At 54.5% G+C, this 12,552-nt stretch overlaps 2 protein-coding genes across 2 annotated transcripts; one reads left to right on the top strand and one right to left on the bottom strand.

Moving 5' to 3' along the window:
• Positions 1-213: 213 nt before the first annotated feature.
• Positions 214-1,823, top strand: CORC01_02039 (uncharacterized protein; the record flags this gene model as incomplete). Its single annotated transcript, XM_022613691.1, has 2 exons — positions 214-292; positions 346-1,823. The coding sequence occupies 2 exons, from the start codon at positions 214-216 to the stop codon at positions 1,821-1,823; spliced, it is 1,557 nt and encodes a 518-aa protein (XP_022479782.1).
• Positions 1,824-3,627: 1,804 nt separating this feature from the next.
• Positions 3,628-6,015, bottom strand: CORC01_02038 (RNA recognition domain-containing protein; the record flags this gene model as incomplete). The annotated part of the gene is made up of 1 exon (XM_022613690.1): positions 3,628-6,015. The coding sequence occupies one exon, from the start codon at positions 6,013-6,015 to the stop codon at positions 3,628-3,630; it is 2,388 nt and encodes a 795-aa protein (XP_022479781.1).
• Positions 6,016-12,552: the final 6,537 nt, after the last annotated feature.

The raw sequence follows: 12,552 nt of genomic DNA, 5'->3' as shown, positions 1-12,552 counted from the left end.
GATCCGCGCTAGCCTTATCAGCAACAAAAAGCTTATCCGGACCGAGTCGACCCCGGCCCCTCCATCCGTGGCTGGTGCAGCGCACAAAATTTCGCCAGACCGCCCAGGAATCCGCCAATTCTGCCAGGAAATAAGTTCACCGGCTCTCGAAAACTTTGGCGTTCGATATTCCTCATCGCCAAGGCAGGCAATGCCCGTTCTCAATCGCTCATCATGACGAAAAGGAAGGTCCAAGAGGCTTCCCCCTCTTCGGATTCGAAAAGATCCAAGGTTGTGGCGCTGGAAGACACCGGTTGGTGAGCCCGCTTCAACTACACTGGTGTGGTTGGCTAACACGATGCGAAGCTGCCAGCGACGACGACTACGATGATACCGCCAGCAACTCCGGGTCGACCGCGGACGCCGAGGTAGAGTCTGTCATAACAGGTCAGACCTCACTCACAACTCGATCCCGCAAATTCCCCTCAGATCTCAAAACCATTCCATGCACCTACCCGGACTGCGACAAGACCTTCAACCGACCCGCCCGCCTGGCCGCCCACCTCCGCTCCCACACGGACGACCGGCCTTTCAAGTGCACCTTCCCCGGCTGCGATAAAGACTACCGCGAGGAGAAGCACCTTCGCCAGCACGTCAAGGGCTCCCACACCCAGGAGCGGGCCTACATCTGCACCCACGAAGACTGCGGCAAGTCGTTCCTGACAGCGACGAGACTGCGCCGGCACCAGGACGTCCATGCCGGCCAGGAGCGCTTCCGGTGCCGCGACTTTCCGCCGTGCGCCCAGAGTTTCCGCAAGCATAACACCCTCCAGCGACACATCCGATCAGAACACTTGGGCACACACGCATACCCATGCACGGCACCCGGCTGTGGCGCCGGCTTCGACTCTCAGGGGGCGCTGCGGAACCATACTAAGCGCGACCACAGTGAGCCGCAGTTCTGGTGTGAGGAATGCGGCGGTGACGGCGAGACCACGGTTGGATTCACCTCGATCTCGCTGCTTCAAGCGCACATCCGCAAGGAACATCTCAACTGCATCTTCTGCGAGTATAAGTGCACCGGACAGTGGGAGTTGGAACGTCACGTTGAGATGCGTCACTCAGGCATTCCCGTCGACGCCCGCAAGACGATTGCTTGCACGTGGGAGGGTTGCGACAAGAAATTCACCAAGAAGCACAACCTGACGGTACACGTCCGCACCGCACACGAAGGATTCCGCTTCGTCTGCGGCGAGGTCGATGTCACAGGCTCCCCGGACCTGGAGAGCTGGACGAACGATCTTGGCTGCGGTGGAGGTTTCGTTACCAAGGCCAACCTCGAGGATCACATTCGCTACGTCCACCTGGGTCTGGAGCGGCCGGTGCCGAACCAGAAGCCACCCAACATCATTGACGATCTCGCTGGCACGAAGCGCACAATCCTCTGCACGATCCGCGGCTGCGGTGCCCGCTTCGTCCGTCACCACGACCTCCAAGTCCATCTCGAGGGCCATCCTCCACCGGCCCCTAGCGGTGGCGACCCGCAGTTGGACATCGAAGCAGCCATTCTCAGCTTAGCGGGCGGTGACCCCAACGGTGAAGCCGACCTCGCACCCTTTGACGGCGACCGCGAGATGCCGGAGCTTCCCTTGTACGGCATCATCCCTGGCGTGACGGACTTTGACGGTGGCGACCCGGGCCCGAACGACGACTTCTGGATTGGTGCCGACGACGACTTTGGAACGCCGCCGCAGACGTGGCAGGAGGAGGAGGCGGCCATGCGCGCGCTCATCGACGAGGACTTTTCCCAGTTCGTCGACCCTGCGCTAGGAAATACCGTCTGAAGGGACCGAAACCAAACAAGACCATAATTCGCAATGTGATATTTTGACGACAGTATTGATACCCGGCCACGGAACGGTGAGCCACGACAAGAAGCTGATAGAAAAAAACAAGGGGATCCACCAAAAGTTGTTGTTTTACTTGATGAACTATATAGACATACTATGAAGGACCGAAAACGGAGGTCCTTAGCTACTGGCGCTCAGAAGATATTAAGAACATTATCCACTCTTTGTCTGCTTCGTCAAGTGGAGGTTCCTCCATCTTTTGATGCGGGATGCCAATCGAATGCCTGCCATGCAACATTGAACAGAGAAGACCGAGTGATACACCCTACGGATGCTCGCCAAAGCTCTGCTGGAGAACAGATTTCACAGAAGGGCTGCTAACATCAAGGACGCCACATCGCACCATAGCCGAACGTCTTGCATGCTCGTCGCCGCTTCAAGTGTCAACCACGCTGAATGCGAGGACTTGTAGGGGCCAATCAAGGCCTCGTCAAATCCTGGGGCCACAAACGAAGGGGATTCAATATTGGGACTACTAATGGAAAAAAGATCACCGAGGAGATGCCAATCGGAGTGTTTCGTTCTTGTCGTTTGAAGTCTCTTCAGCTAACGCGAATCAAGTAGACCCAGGAACGATTCTGGGGATGATTCCGTTGTTGAATCAGTCTGCCAGTCTATTTTTGAATCTCGAGAGGGGACAGAACCTTGTTTCTCCACGCCATTGTGCATTTGATCCCCCCTCAAAGGGACTCTGTAGAGGGGGGGGGGGAGGGGGGCATAACCAGAATGGCGAGACAGACAAGACCTGCCCGATCCACCAACCAAGTTACCATCAGCCTTGATGAATATGGCTCATTCAAAGTTTTTTGGAAAAAAAAAATCCAAAGCCTAGATAACAAACCCCGCCTCCTTCTCTTGATCCATCCCCATGAGAAAACCAACCAACATATACCCGTCAGATGTGTGCCACAAAATAATAGAAAGATGGTGACTTCCGGCAATAATGCCAGGGAAAGGCACCGCCAATGAGAAGAAGCCAGTGACGCGACAAAAAAACCCGAAGTAATACGCCGCTACTTTCACATCGCCTCCATGCAAGATCGAAAATGAGACTCGCAAGCTGCTATCGAGAAGAGTATCTAGTGTGATTGGGACTTGAGACTCAATGGCCTTTACCAGTGGAAAGAAAGTGACTGGCCCATATTGGGACACTGGACGCACGGCGTAGGTCATCGATCGGCTTGAGCTTGCACGTATAAAATCACTCGAGGGCAGGGACGAAATTTGCAAACAAAGATTCGCTTGCATTTGTCCAGGGAAACCACGCTTTCCTGACGTACGCTCAAATAGACACACAAGTGATGAATGCTGGTCCATGAAGCCAACATCACCTCCTTCTGCTATATCCTATGTCTCCCTCCCCGACCTAAGCCAGCCGCCTCTCATTTCCATTCCACATTGGCGATAGATCGTGACTGCCATGTTCCAGGCCGATCATAATCTGGTGTCTGCTGCTATGTTCGACCACAATCATATGTATGAAAGAGGTGGTGCCGAAATTTTATGTGGCAAGTCTCCCCCCGAGCTCTGGGATCGAGAAAACGGCCCCTGACCACTGTGCCAAACCGGCAACGAAATTATAGATGAGAAGAGACAAAAAAATGAAAATAGAATCAAGAATCAAGGAAGAAGTCAAAAGACGTGAGATGCAATTACAACAATTAACCAATCTTTCCGCTATGTTCCATTTTTGCATCATGTGCAGGGGGGTGAGAAGCAAGCTGTAAGGTAGGTGCCATTAGTTGGCAACCTCCTCTTCGACCCAGCCATTCAGGCCTCCTTGGATGGCAAGACCGTAGCCAGCACCCATGCCGCCGAAGCTTGCCTGGTACTGATGTCCACGGCGCTGCTCACCGTCGTGGCCCGAGGGGACGCCGCCGTTCTCGAAACCTGGGTTCAGGGCAGGCAAGCTGACGGCGCGGTTGTGCTGGCCTCTACCGTTGCCGGGGGCCAGAAGACCGCCAATTGTGGTGGGGCCGGGACCGGAAGCGCTCTGGGGGTATCCGTTGGAGATGCTGGCCGACTGTTGGTGGCCGGAGATGGGACCCTGGGATTGCATGTCGATGGACAGCTCGCTGGGTGATGATTGGGCTGTGCCGAACAAGGCCTGTTGCTGAACAGCGAGTTGCTGGTGCTGTTGATGTTGCTGATGCTGCGCTTGCTGAGAAACGTGATTCAGGTACATCGTCAGAGGGTGGTTGTTTGAACCGAACATCGTCGCGGATTGCTGGGGTGTGTTGCCGTTGGTGGGCGAGCCCGAGTTCTGGGAGCCATTGGGTGGCGGTGACGAAACACCGTCAGTGCGAGGGGACTGCGCCTGTTGTTGGAGCTGACGGGGAGCGTTTCCGCAGCGATCCTTGCCGAAATTGACCTTGAACTTCTTGTACTCGTCCTTGCTGCGGATAGCCTCGATAGCCTTGATAGCGTTGGCAATGTTTGTGAAGTTGACAAAGGCGCAGCTCTTCTCTCTCAAGGTGTTGACCAGCTCGATCTCACCAAATTCAGAAAAGTCCTGTCTCAGTCGCTCCTCGGTCCAGGTCTCATCCAAGTTACCAATGTAGACGTTGCGAGACGCTCCTCCGCTAACAGCAAGGGCGATAGCAGGCGGCAGAGCACCAGAGTGCTTGCCCCAGCCAATCTTGAGCCTGCGATTATGGATCATCAGACCTTGGAGGTTGCTCAAAGCGTAGAAAGACGCCGCGGCCGTGGGGTCGATGAAGGTAACGAAGCAGATGTGCTTGTCAGGGATGTAACGAATGTGGTGGAGAAGACCTCCGCGCACAACGTTGCAAATCTCCTCAATGGTTGTCTCGGGGTGGATGTTGCCCAGGTAAATGGTGCGGTTTCCGAGATTGTTGATGCCACCAGCGGTCGTCGCAACAGCAGCTGCGGCAACAGACTGCTGAGCCAGTGCGTTAGAAATCACGTCGCGGTCTGCGCCAGTAAGCATGTGCGCATAGCCAGGCGCGATTCCCAGATACTGAGCAGCGTTCTGCTGCTGCGTCTTTGAAACATAGGCGCATCGGTCCTTGCCGTAGTAAACGCGACGAGGGGCCTGCCACTTTGGCTCTTGAGGAAGCTGGGAAACAGCCTTGATCGCATTGGCGATAGACAAGAAATGAATAAAGGCAATGCTCTTCTCACGAACAATCTTGACCGTGTCAATAGCACCGAACTTTCCAAGGTCCTCACGGAGCTCCTCCTCAGCGATATCCTCCGGCAGATTGCCTAGGTAAACATTACGGGAGGCACCCGACTGCTGAACAGCCAGAGCCACGGAGGTAGGAACCTGCGAAGGCTTGCCCCAGCCGACCTTGATGTCCTGGCCCTTAATGCAGAGCTTTTTCAAGATGGCATCAGAGTGGAAGTGGGTTGCGGAGCTGGCGTCCAGGAAAGAGATGAAGGCGCAGTTCTTATCGGGGAGAAGACGGACGGACTCGATCTGTCCGCTACGAACGTGGCCCAAAATCTCCTCAGCAGAAGTGTCAGGGGGAATATTGCCGAGGTAGACAGTGCGGCTGGTGCCAGTGACCATACCCGGGCCCATTGACACGGGAGAGCTGGGTTGCATGGGAATCTGCATGCTGTTGAAGCTACCGCCGGTCGGGGACTGAGGCTGGAAGAACTGGGGAGCGCCGTAGGTTGAGGGAGAGACCATGGCCTGGTACTGCTGAGGAGACATGGTCTGCTGAACGGGACTCTGCAGGCCGTTGTGCTGCTGCTGCTGACTCTGGTGCTGAGCTTGCTGGAAGCTCTGCAGGGTCTGGAACTGAGGGCTAGCGAAGGCCGCGGGGGTTCCAGGCTGGAAGGGGCTTCCGAGTAGCAGCTGGGAGGGAAGAAGAGGCGTGAACTGCATATCGAAAGCGGTGCCAGGGGTGGCCATGTCAGCGGCGGAAGGCGGCGCCTGCTGGTGCTGGTGCTGATGCTGGAGCTGGTTCAGGGGCTGAGTATTGATGGTGGGAATGTTTCCACGACGAGGGTGTCTGTCAGCGAAGCCAGAGATGTTGGAAGTGAAAGCTCCGTGAGAGAAGCCAGTTTCGCTGTTGGAAGGCTTGGAGGCGTGGCCGAAGCGGTTCCCAGGAGCACTGGGACCGCCTTGGCCGACGGGTCCTTGAATTTCCTGCATCCCGAGTAGATGCGGAGGGACAAGGTTGTCCCGGCCGATTTGAGATAGAATCGCCGTTTTGAAAGATTAGACGTGCCCTGAGCAGGCACGAAGAATCGAAGATTGGCGCGTTGGAATGCTACGATATCCGAGGAGCACCGTAGGTTCAACGTGTGATTGGGTAGGTCTCAAAATCCGTCTAAGGGGCAAGCCAACGATGTCAGAGTCCAAGACAAAGGTGGAGCGAGAACGACGTTGCTCGGTTGGTTAGACCAAACTATCAACGGGCCGTTTGGTGAGATTTGCGGCGAAGAGGTGTCTGGTGCTCAAGTCGAATTTGGTGAATTATATGGATCGAAGCAACAAAACCGATTCAGGCGGTAGGATGGAGACGGTGACGTTGAATACGTCTCAAGGCCTATGTATCTCCGTTGCCGCCGTAGAAAGCGATTGGTTGCAAAGTATTCCGCGCAAGTGTGTCGGGGTTGGAGCAACGTTGGCCTCAAGCAAGTCGTACGGCAAGTAGTCGAAGCAACAATTTGCAGTTGGTCAGCGAGCGTCGAGAGATTCGGATCGGGTCGGTATTGAGATCGGGCCTTGGACTGATCACTCCTTGCGGGCAGACCGGGCTTTGGTCAAAGAATTATGGACGAAGGATATACGGGCAACGAATGTGGAAGCCAAGGTGAAGTGTCGATCAACACGACAGCAGCGGTAACGATCGCATAGGCCAGTGAGTCGGCAGCGGCGACGAGCGAAAGAGCCGAAAGGATGAAGAAATGAAGATGGAAGAATAAGGATGAAGGCGGTCGGGGAGAAAGTGAGGAGGAGGATGTAGGAGGAAGGTATAAGGTGATGGAGGAGGTGAGTTGGAGAAAGAGGTGAGGTTAGGTTAGGGGGTAAAAGTTGGGAGGGTGGAGGAGGGAATAGGAGGGAGACAAGTAAGCTTAGGTAACAAGAATAGAAGCAGGGTAGAGCCAGTAGAAGGAGAGAAGAAAGAAGGATAGAAAAGCTCAAGGAAGCGAAAGTGAGAAAGTGAGAGCGAGAGAGAGAGAGAGGAGAAAGGGCGGGGGGAAGGGAGAGAAGAAGAAAAAAAAAAAAAAAAGAAAGAAGAAGTAAAAGAAGAGAAAAGGAGAAAAGTAGGGGGGGAGAAGAGGGGGGGAAGACAGGCAGGGTGAAAGGGAAGAAAAAAAAAAAAAAAAAAAAAAAAAAAAAAGAGTGAGCAAAGGCAGGAAAGCGGAGTGAGGAGGAGTAGGTAAGGTACAGCGTGAGGTACGGAGTACGGAGGAGAGAGGTAAGGGTAGCAGGAGGGCGAATGGTGGACAATGGGAGACCAGGAGAGTGCGGACGGGGGGTTCGTGTAGGCGGTAGATTACCCAAAAGGGTCGAAAGTAGAATTGGCTGCGCTAAGTTTAATGAGACTGGCCAGGGATTACGGCAGGAGAACCCACAGCACGAGAGCCCACCAGTCACCACAGGAGGGAGTCAGGGAGAGGCCAGAGAGACTACAACGAAGAGCCCGGGGGGTGGGTTGGATGATGGACAAGGACAAGGACCGTCTCTGTCTCGGTCTGCCTCTGCCGTCTTCCCTACCGCTGCTGCTGTCTGCTTTGAGGGTCCAGCAGACCTGGTGACCGTTGACAGTTACAAGAGGGGTGAATGGCAGAAGAAGTGAGAGTCAGAGAGCCTTGTTGGTCTTTCACCCTGACCATATCTGGCCAGGACCATTGCCGAAGAAAATTACCCTACCTTAGCTAGACAAAAGAGAAGGAAAAAAGAAGAAGAAGAGAGTTCCGCAGGGCACTAAGAGGTGTTGGTGCTCAGTGCTCCAGCTTTGTGATGTGTGCTATGATTAACCGTCCCATGTCTCCATGTACCTTTGCTCCCCTTCTCTCCCATTCACCAACTGCACGGCTCTGCTGGTACAACGGCCATGACTTGGTTCTGCTCTGCTTCTGTCTCCTCCTTCTTCTCTCGCATTGCTCTTTGGTTGGCTCGGCTTTGGCTCAGAGCAGCATCTGGCCAATCCGCCCACCCATTACGAGTTCCCTCATGACAGGAACCTGACACTGTCGGTCCGTGGCATCTTCGCCCTGGGAACCTGACGTTCCTTTTACCTGATGGTAAGACAACAAGTACGGATAGGCAAGCCCGGATACCTTGGTGTACTGTCAGCGTCTGTCTATTACCTGAGGTAGTAAGTGATTGATGAACGGCTTGCCGGACCGTCTGTCATCTGTCTCTGGCCTGTCTCTTATCTCATCTCAGAGCACCTGCCAACTCCCACGCCAACGGGCCCTTCTCCAGGTGCATAAGACGGCCCCCCTTCTTCTCTGGTGTGCTTCGCTCTAGAGATTGTATATCAAAGATACTTTCAACGGCGTGATGGCCCTTTCTGGGCGCTATGCACGGTTGCATTTTGGGGGGGAAGGAGAGCAAAAAAGGGGGGTTGCGATACGGGGGCCAATAAGACGAGTCATCTTAGCTCAAAGTACTTCGTGCTTGCCTTTGCAACTGACAGTGGGGGACGAGGATGAGCTTGCAGTGACCGGTTGACGCGAGCCCGCCGCACGGGGAGAAGAGATATGGGTACACGAACTCATCGGGGGCACTTTACGGGTGGCCGGTACGTACCGCTTGCAGCATCTTCCTGGCAGAACAGGCTGATCTGCACAATTAATAGAGGCTCTGGGAAAGTGCATCCGTACATGACATGTACATAGCATAAGTCGACCCTGGAGAAGTCAGAACAGCCGCAGCTGCCCGATCCATCCATCCCCTCGCCTCAGATCTTCAGGGCGGATGGCCCAGAGAGCAACTATCGACCTGAAGTTAACCACTGTCAAGGCTAACCACCTGCACTCTGATTGGGGTCTATGCAACTCTGCGTTGTACTATGTGGACTGCCGCAGCAACGCGCAGCAACGGGCACCACGTCCAAGACACGATGGCAGCCCGAGACCGGTACCTGTCTGTACCTGACTTGTTGAACTTGGAACTAATCGAGACGAAGAGTGCCGGCTTGCAGCCGCCGTCATGTTTAGCCAGCTACGGCGGGTAGGGTCAGCCACAACCACGAGACTTGAGAGCATCGACCGTCACCGTGGTATTTTGGCGTACGCCAATGCCGCCGTCCAACTTGTCGAATCATGAATGGGGGCTAATACTTACGGATACCACATGGGGATGGCCAAGGGGACCAACGAAACATGATCACTCTCCTATTCGCTCGCTCGCTAACTGGCTTTCACTCCAGAGCGAAACAAGCAAGAGCTATATCGGCTCAGCTATGACTGGTACGAGTGGCCGTGCCAGTCTCGGCTTGGCTGGTCAAGATATGGCGAGGGCTGCAAAAGAGTAATTACAGAGCTGAATGGAATCATCCCTCGGCCTTGCCCTCCTTTGATCAACAGCACTTCTTCCTCGAGAGGTGGTGGACGACAGCCTCAATTGTTTACCACACTTAATGATCAACCAACCAACCGCCAGTTGTACCTTTGACCCGTTCTCGTCCCACTCGTCCGTTGTCACTAACCATGCGACGCCTCGATTTCGTAGTCTTGCTTATTATCCACATGAGCAGCTTTCTCATCTCCCCCCTGTTTGGTCCCCTTTTTGGCCCCCCCTTCCTTCGGATTGCCCCTCGGTCTTGGTCCCCCATTTCAACACTCAGAGTCGGAGGCAGGCCGCAATCCGAGCCTCGTCTTTGCTCAATAGTCGACCTTATGACTGACCTGGAGTGGGCAGAGTACCGGCTTGAGCCTCCCGTTGGCGGCCGTGTTGATCTGGTTTGGGGCGTGGATTCACCAATGGGCATTCCATGGCACTTCTCCATACAGATACACCGTGAGATTTCCGTCTACGACCTGGAATGCCGTGGGCATGAGCAAAGGCTGCTTCGCACTTCCGATCTGGACGGAGATTTTTGTGCTACTGTAGGTAGGTATTGGACAGCCAAGATGCGGATATTGCATTCCAACCATATGGGGGGCCCCGTTTATGGCCCGGTAAAGGTGGTCTTCGCGCAGATTCCCGACCCCTGCCCATACATGGCGAGGTCCTGTCTCCCCCTGGCCTAACCGTACACACCGCGCCGCACCCGAGATGGTACTTTGACACGGTACTTTGACAGTACAGTACAATGTACATTGCCGTGGAGCTCCTGGCTCTGTGCGGGTGGCCCACTAGAACCTGGTTCTCCAGGAGTCCAGGACACCTCCTCTCCCGTTCCACCTGGCCCCTTCTAGCCACACATCCCTGCCTTTCCCGTTGGCTCCCACCTGGCCGTCAGGTATAGCCAGGGGAAGGCACTACCACTTCTGGCTTGGTCTGTCCTATCCTGAACAGCCTACTCGATCCATCCTCCAATCCTCCAAGCTTCTCAGTCCAAGGGTTCATCCTTCTCTCTCCACCCAAGCCGATGGAACACTGACAGCCGCCATTGCCAGACTGCCAGACACCGTGACGCCCAAACCTACCAGGAGTTCAGAACACTTGTCGTTGCCCCACCGATTCTTTTTTGCGGAGGGGGTTCCGTTGCTGGGGCACGGGTACGGTGCACCTACACACTACGGTACCTACGGATACAAAAGCACCGCAAGAAGGAGCGTGAGCATGTGCCTTATTATAAGCCTCGCCGTTTTACACTTTGCTGCTGTGCAGAAGTTTCTAGTTTGTACCTCAATGCTACAGAATGATGGCGTTCTGCACTTTCTCAAGTCCTTCGAGACTCAGCTCAGGACGATCAGAACGCAGGTAGGTCCAGACGATTGTCTCGAGATATTGCGGCGATGGCGCTCTTCAGCTGATACGACGTCCTGCTTTCTGAATCTGGACGAATATCAAGACGCCCATCTCTGTCCCTTCCTGGGGCATGCGGCATGCGGCATGCGGCATGCTGTCGTTCGTTCTTTCGCTCGTTCGGATTCCCCATATTGGTTGCGTCCCACTTTGGCCCCCCCATAGGCCCTTGTCTCGCAGCGGCTCTGATGAAGAATTGAAATTGCATCAACTGCATCTCAATCTCGTCCACCACACTCTTGGATCCTCGCCTTGCTCATCACCGTCTCGGATCTCCATTCCTCACGAGGCTCGCACAGCGTTATCCGAGTCCACGTTACAGATTGCCAGTAGTCATTGACGTGCCAGGCCCAGCTTTGCTCTAGTGATACAGAGTACGGATACAGCCTACTAATCACACGCGGGGCCTGCTTCCCCACGGTACGACAGGTTTCGCAGACTAAAGTAGAGCCACCAACTCCGGATACTTTTCCCGTACCTTGCACAAGTGTCTGGCTAGTGGCATTGCACTATGCAAGGAACTGCATTCATCAGCCCAAGTTCTAGCACCATGTGACTACAACGGTGCACAAGAATGCGGATCGCCAGCGGCTTTGTCGTCGGAATAGCCTCCTCCTTCGACCTTGCAGCCGCCGCTACTCCTTGCAATCACGGTTGCTGCATCCGTGTTCCAAGATCGAAACCCCTAGCATCCACACCTGTCCAGCTATTCGGATGAAACGCGCCTACAAGGAGCCCAGGTCTGTTGAAAATAACCCCAGACTGTCACGGAAGCTTTGGGGCAAGAGAAGCTCGCGTCGACTTGGAAGTTGGAATTTCCTAACCAGCTGGCCCCGTCCCTTGTGGCTTAGCTTTCGACCTTGTTTTCGCCATCCGAGTGCCAGCCTGGCATGGGCTAGCAAAGAGAGAAACAACAAGCAAAGCCAATTTTGAATACCTACGCAATATCCGTACAAACCTCGAAACTCCTTGGCAACGCTTGGTGCCAATGGGCGGCCGAGTCCTACACCATTTGGCTGGCGAGAATAGCACACGATTGCCAACTCCGACCGTTCGAAAAGACTTCCGAGCTCACCGCAACCTGGTGCGTTTTATATTTGATCTATCTCGCCTCTCCATACAGGTCATCACTATTGCAAACCTTGCCTGCGGGACCTGTCCGAACCACAACCCAACTTTACGTCTGAATCGTTGCAGTCTCCCTAATCCGTTCAACAAACTCTGCTGTCCGTTCGCGTGACAACTTTTATCGACGCTGTCTCCCACTTTTCGAATACAGAGTTGCGGTCCACGCCTCGTGCCTTGGACTGACTTCCAAAAGGAGGAAGACATAAGTATGTAAGGAAGGTCTACCACTATGCTTTAAATAGCCGCGCGGTGTGTATTACATACCCAAAAGCCAGCTGCACGCAGGATCCGCAACGCCGCATGAGATCCGCCTTGCATTAAGTCATTTCTGATCCAATTAATTCTGACATCGGATCATCAACAGACCACATAAGTGTCTATCTCACGGAAGAACGATTCCCTGATCTGCATCCTTCCCAAGAGACAACACGCGCATCATCGTTGGGATGTTGGAACGGGGCGGGACTTGTCCTCGAGTCAAGAACATAAGGGCCGGTCGCAGCATCATTGCTCAGTGTTCATCAGTGTTGAGTTGATTGGCGCCTTGCTCCGACATGTGCCCAAGACCCCGTCCGTCAGCAGCCGTCACGGCTGCTCATTCTGCGAGGCTTGAGGTTTAAGCTTCGCAAT

The sequence above is a fragment of the Colletotrichum orchidophilum genome (genome assembly GCF_001831195.1).
Source record: "Colletotrichum orchidophilum strain IMI 309357 chromosome Unknown Scaffold_11.1, whole genome shotgun sequence".
In the NCBI taxonomy this organism is placed as follows: domain Eukaryota; kingdom Fungi; phylum Ascomycota; class Sordariomycetes; order Glomerellales; family Glomerellaceae; genus Colletotrichum; species Colletotrichum orchidophilum.
This window is presented reverse-complemented; position numbering and strand designations above follow the sequence as displayed.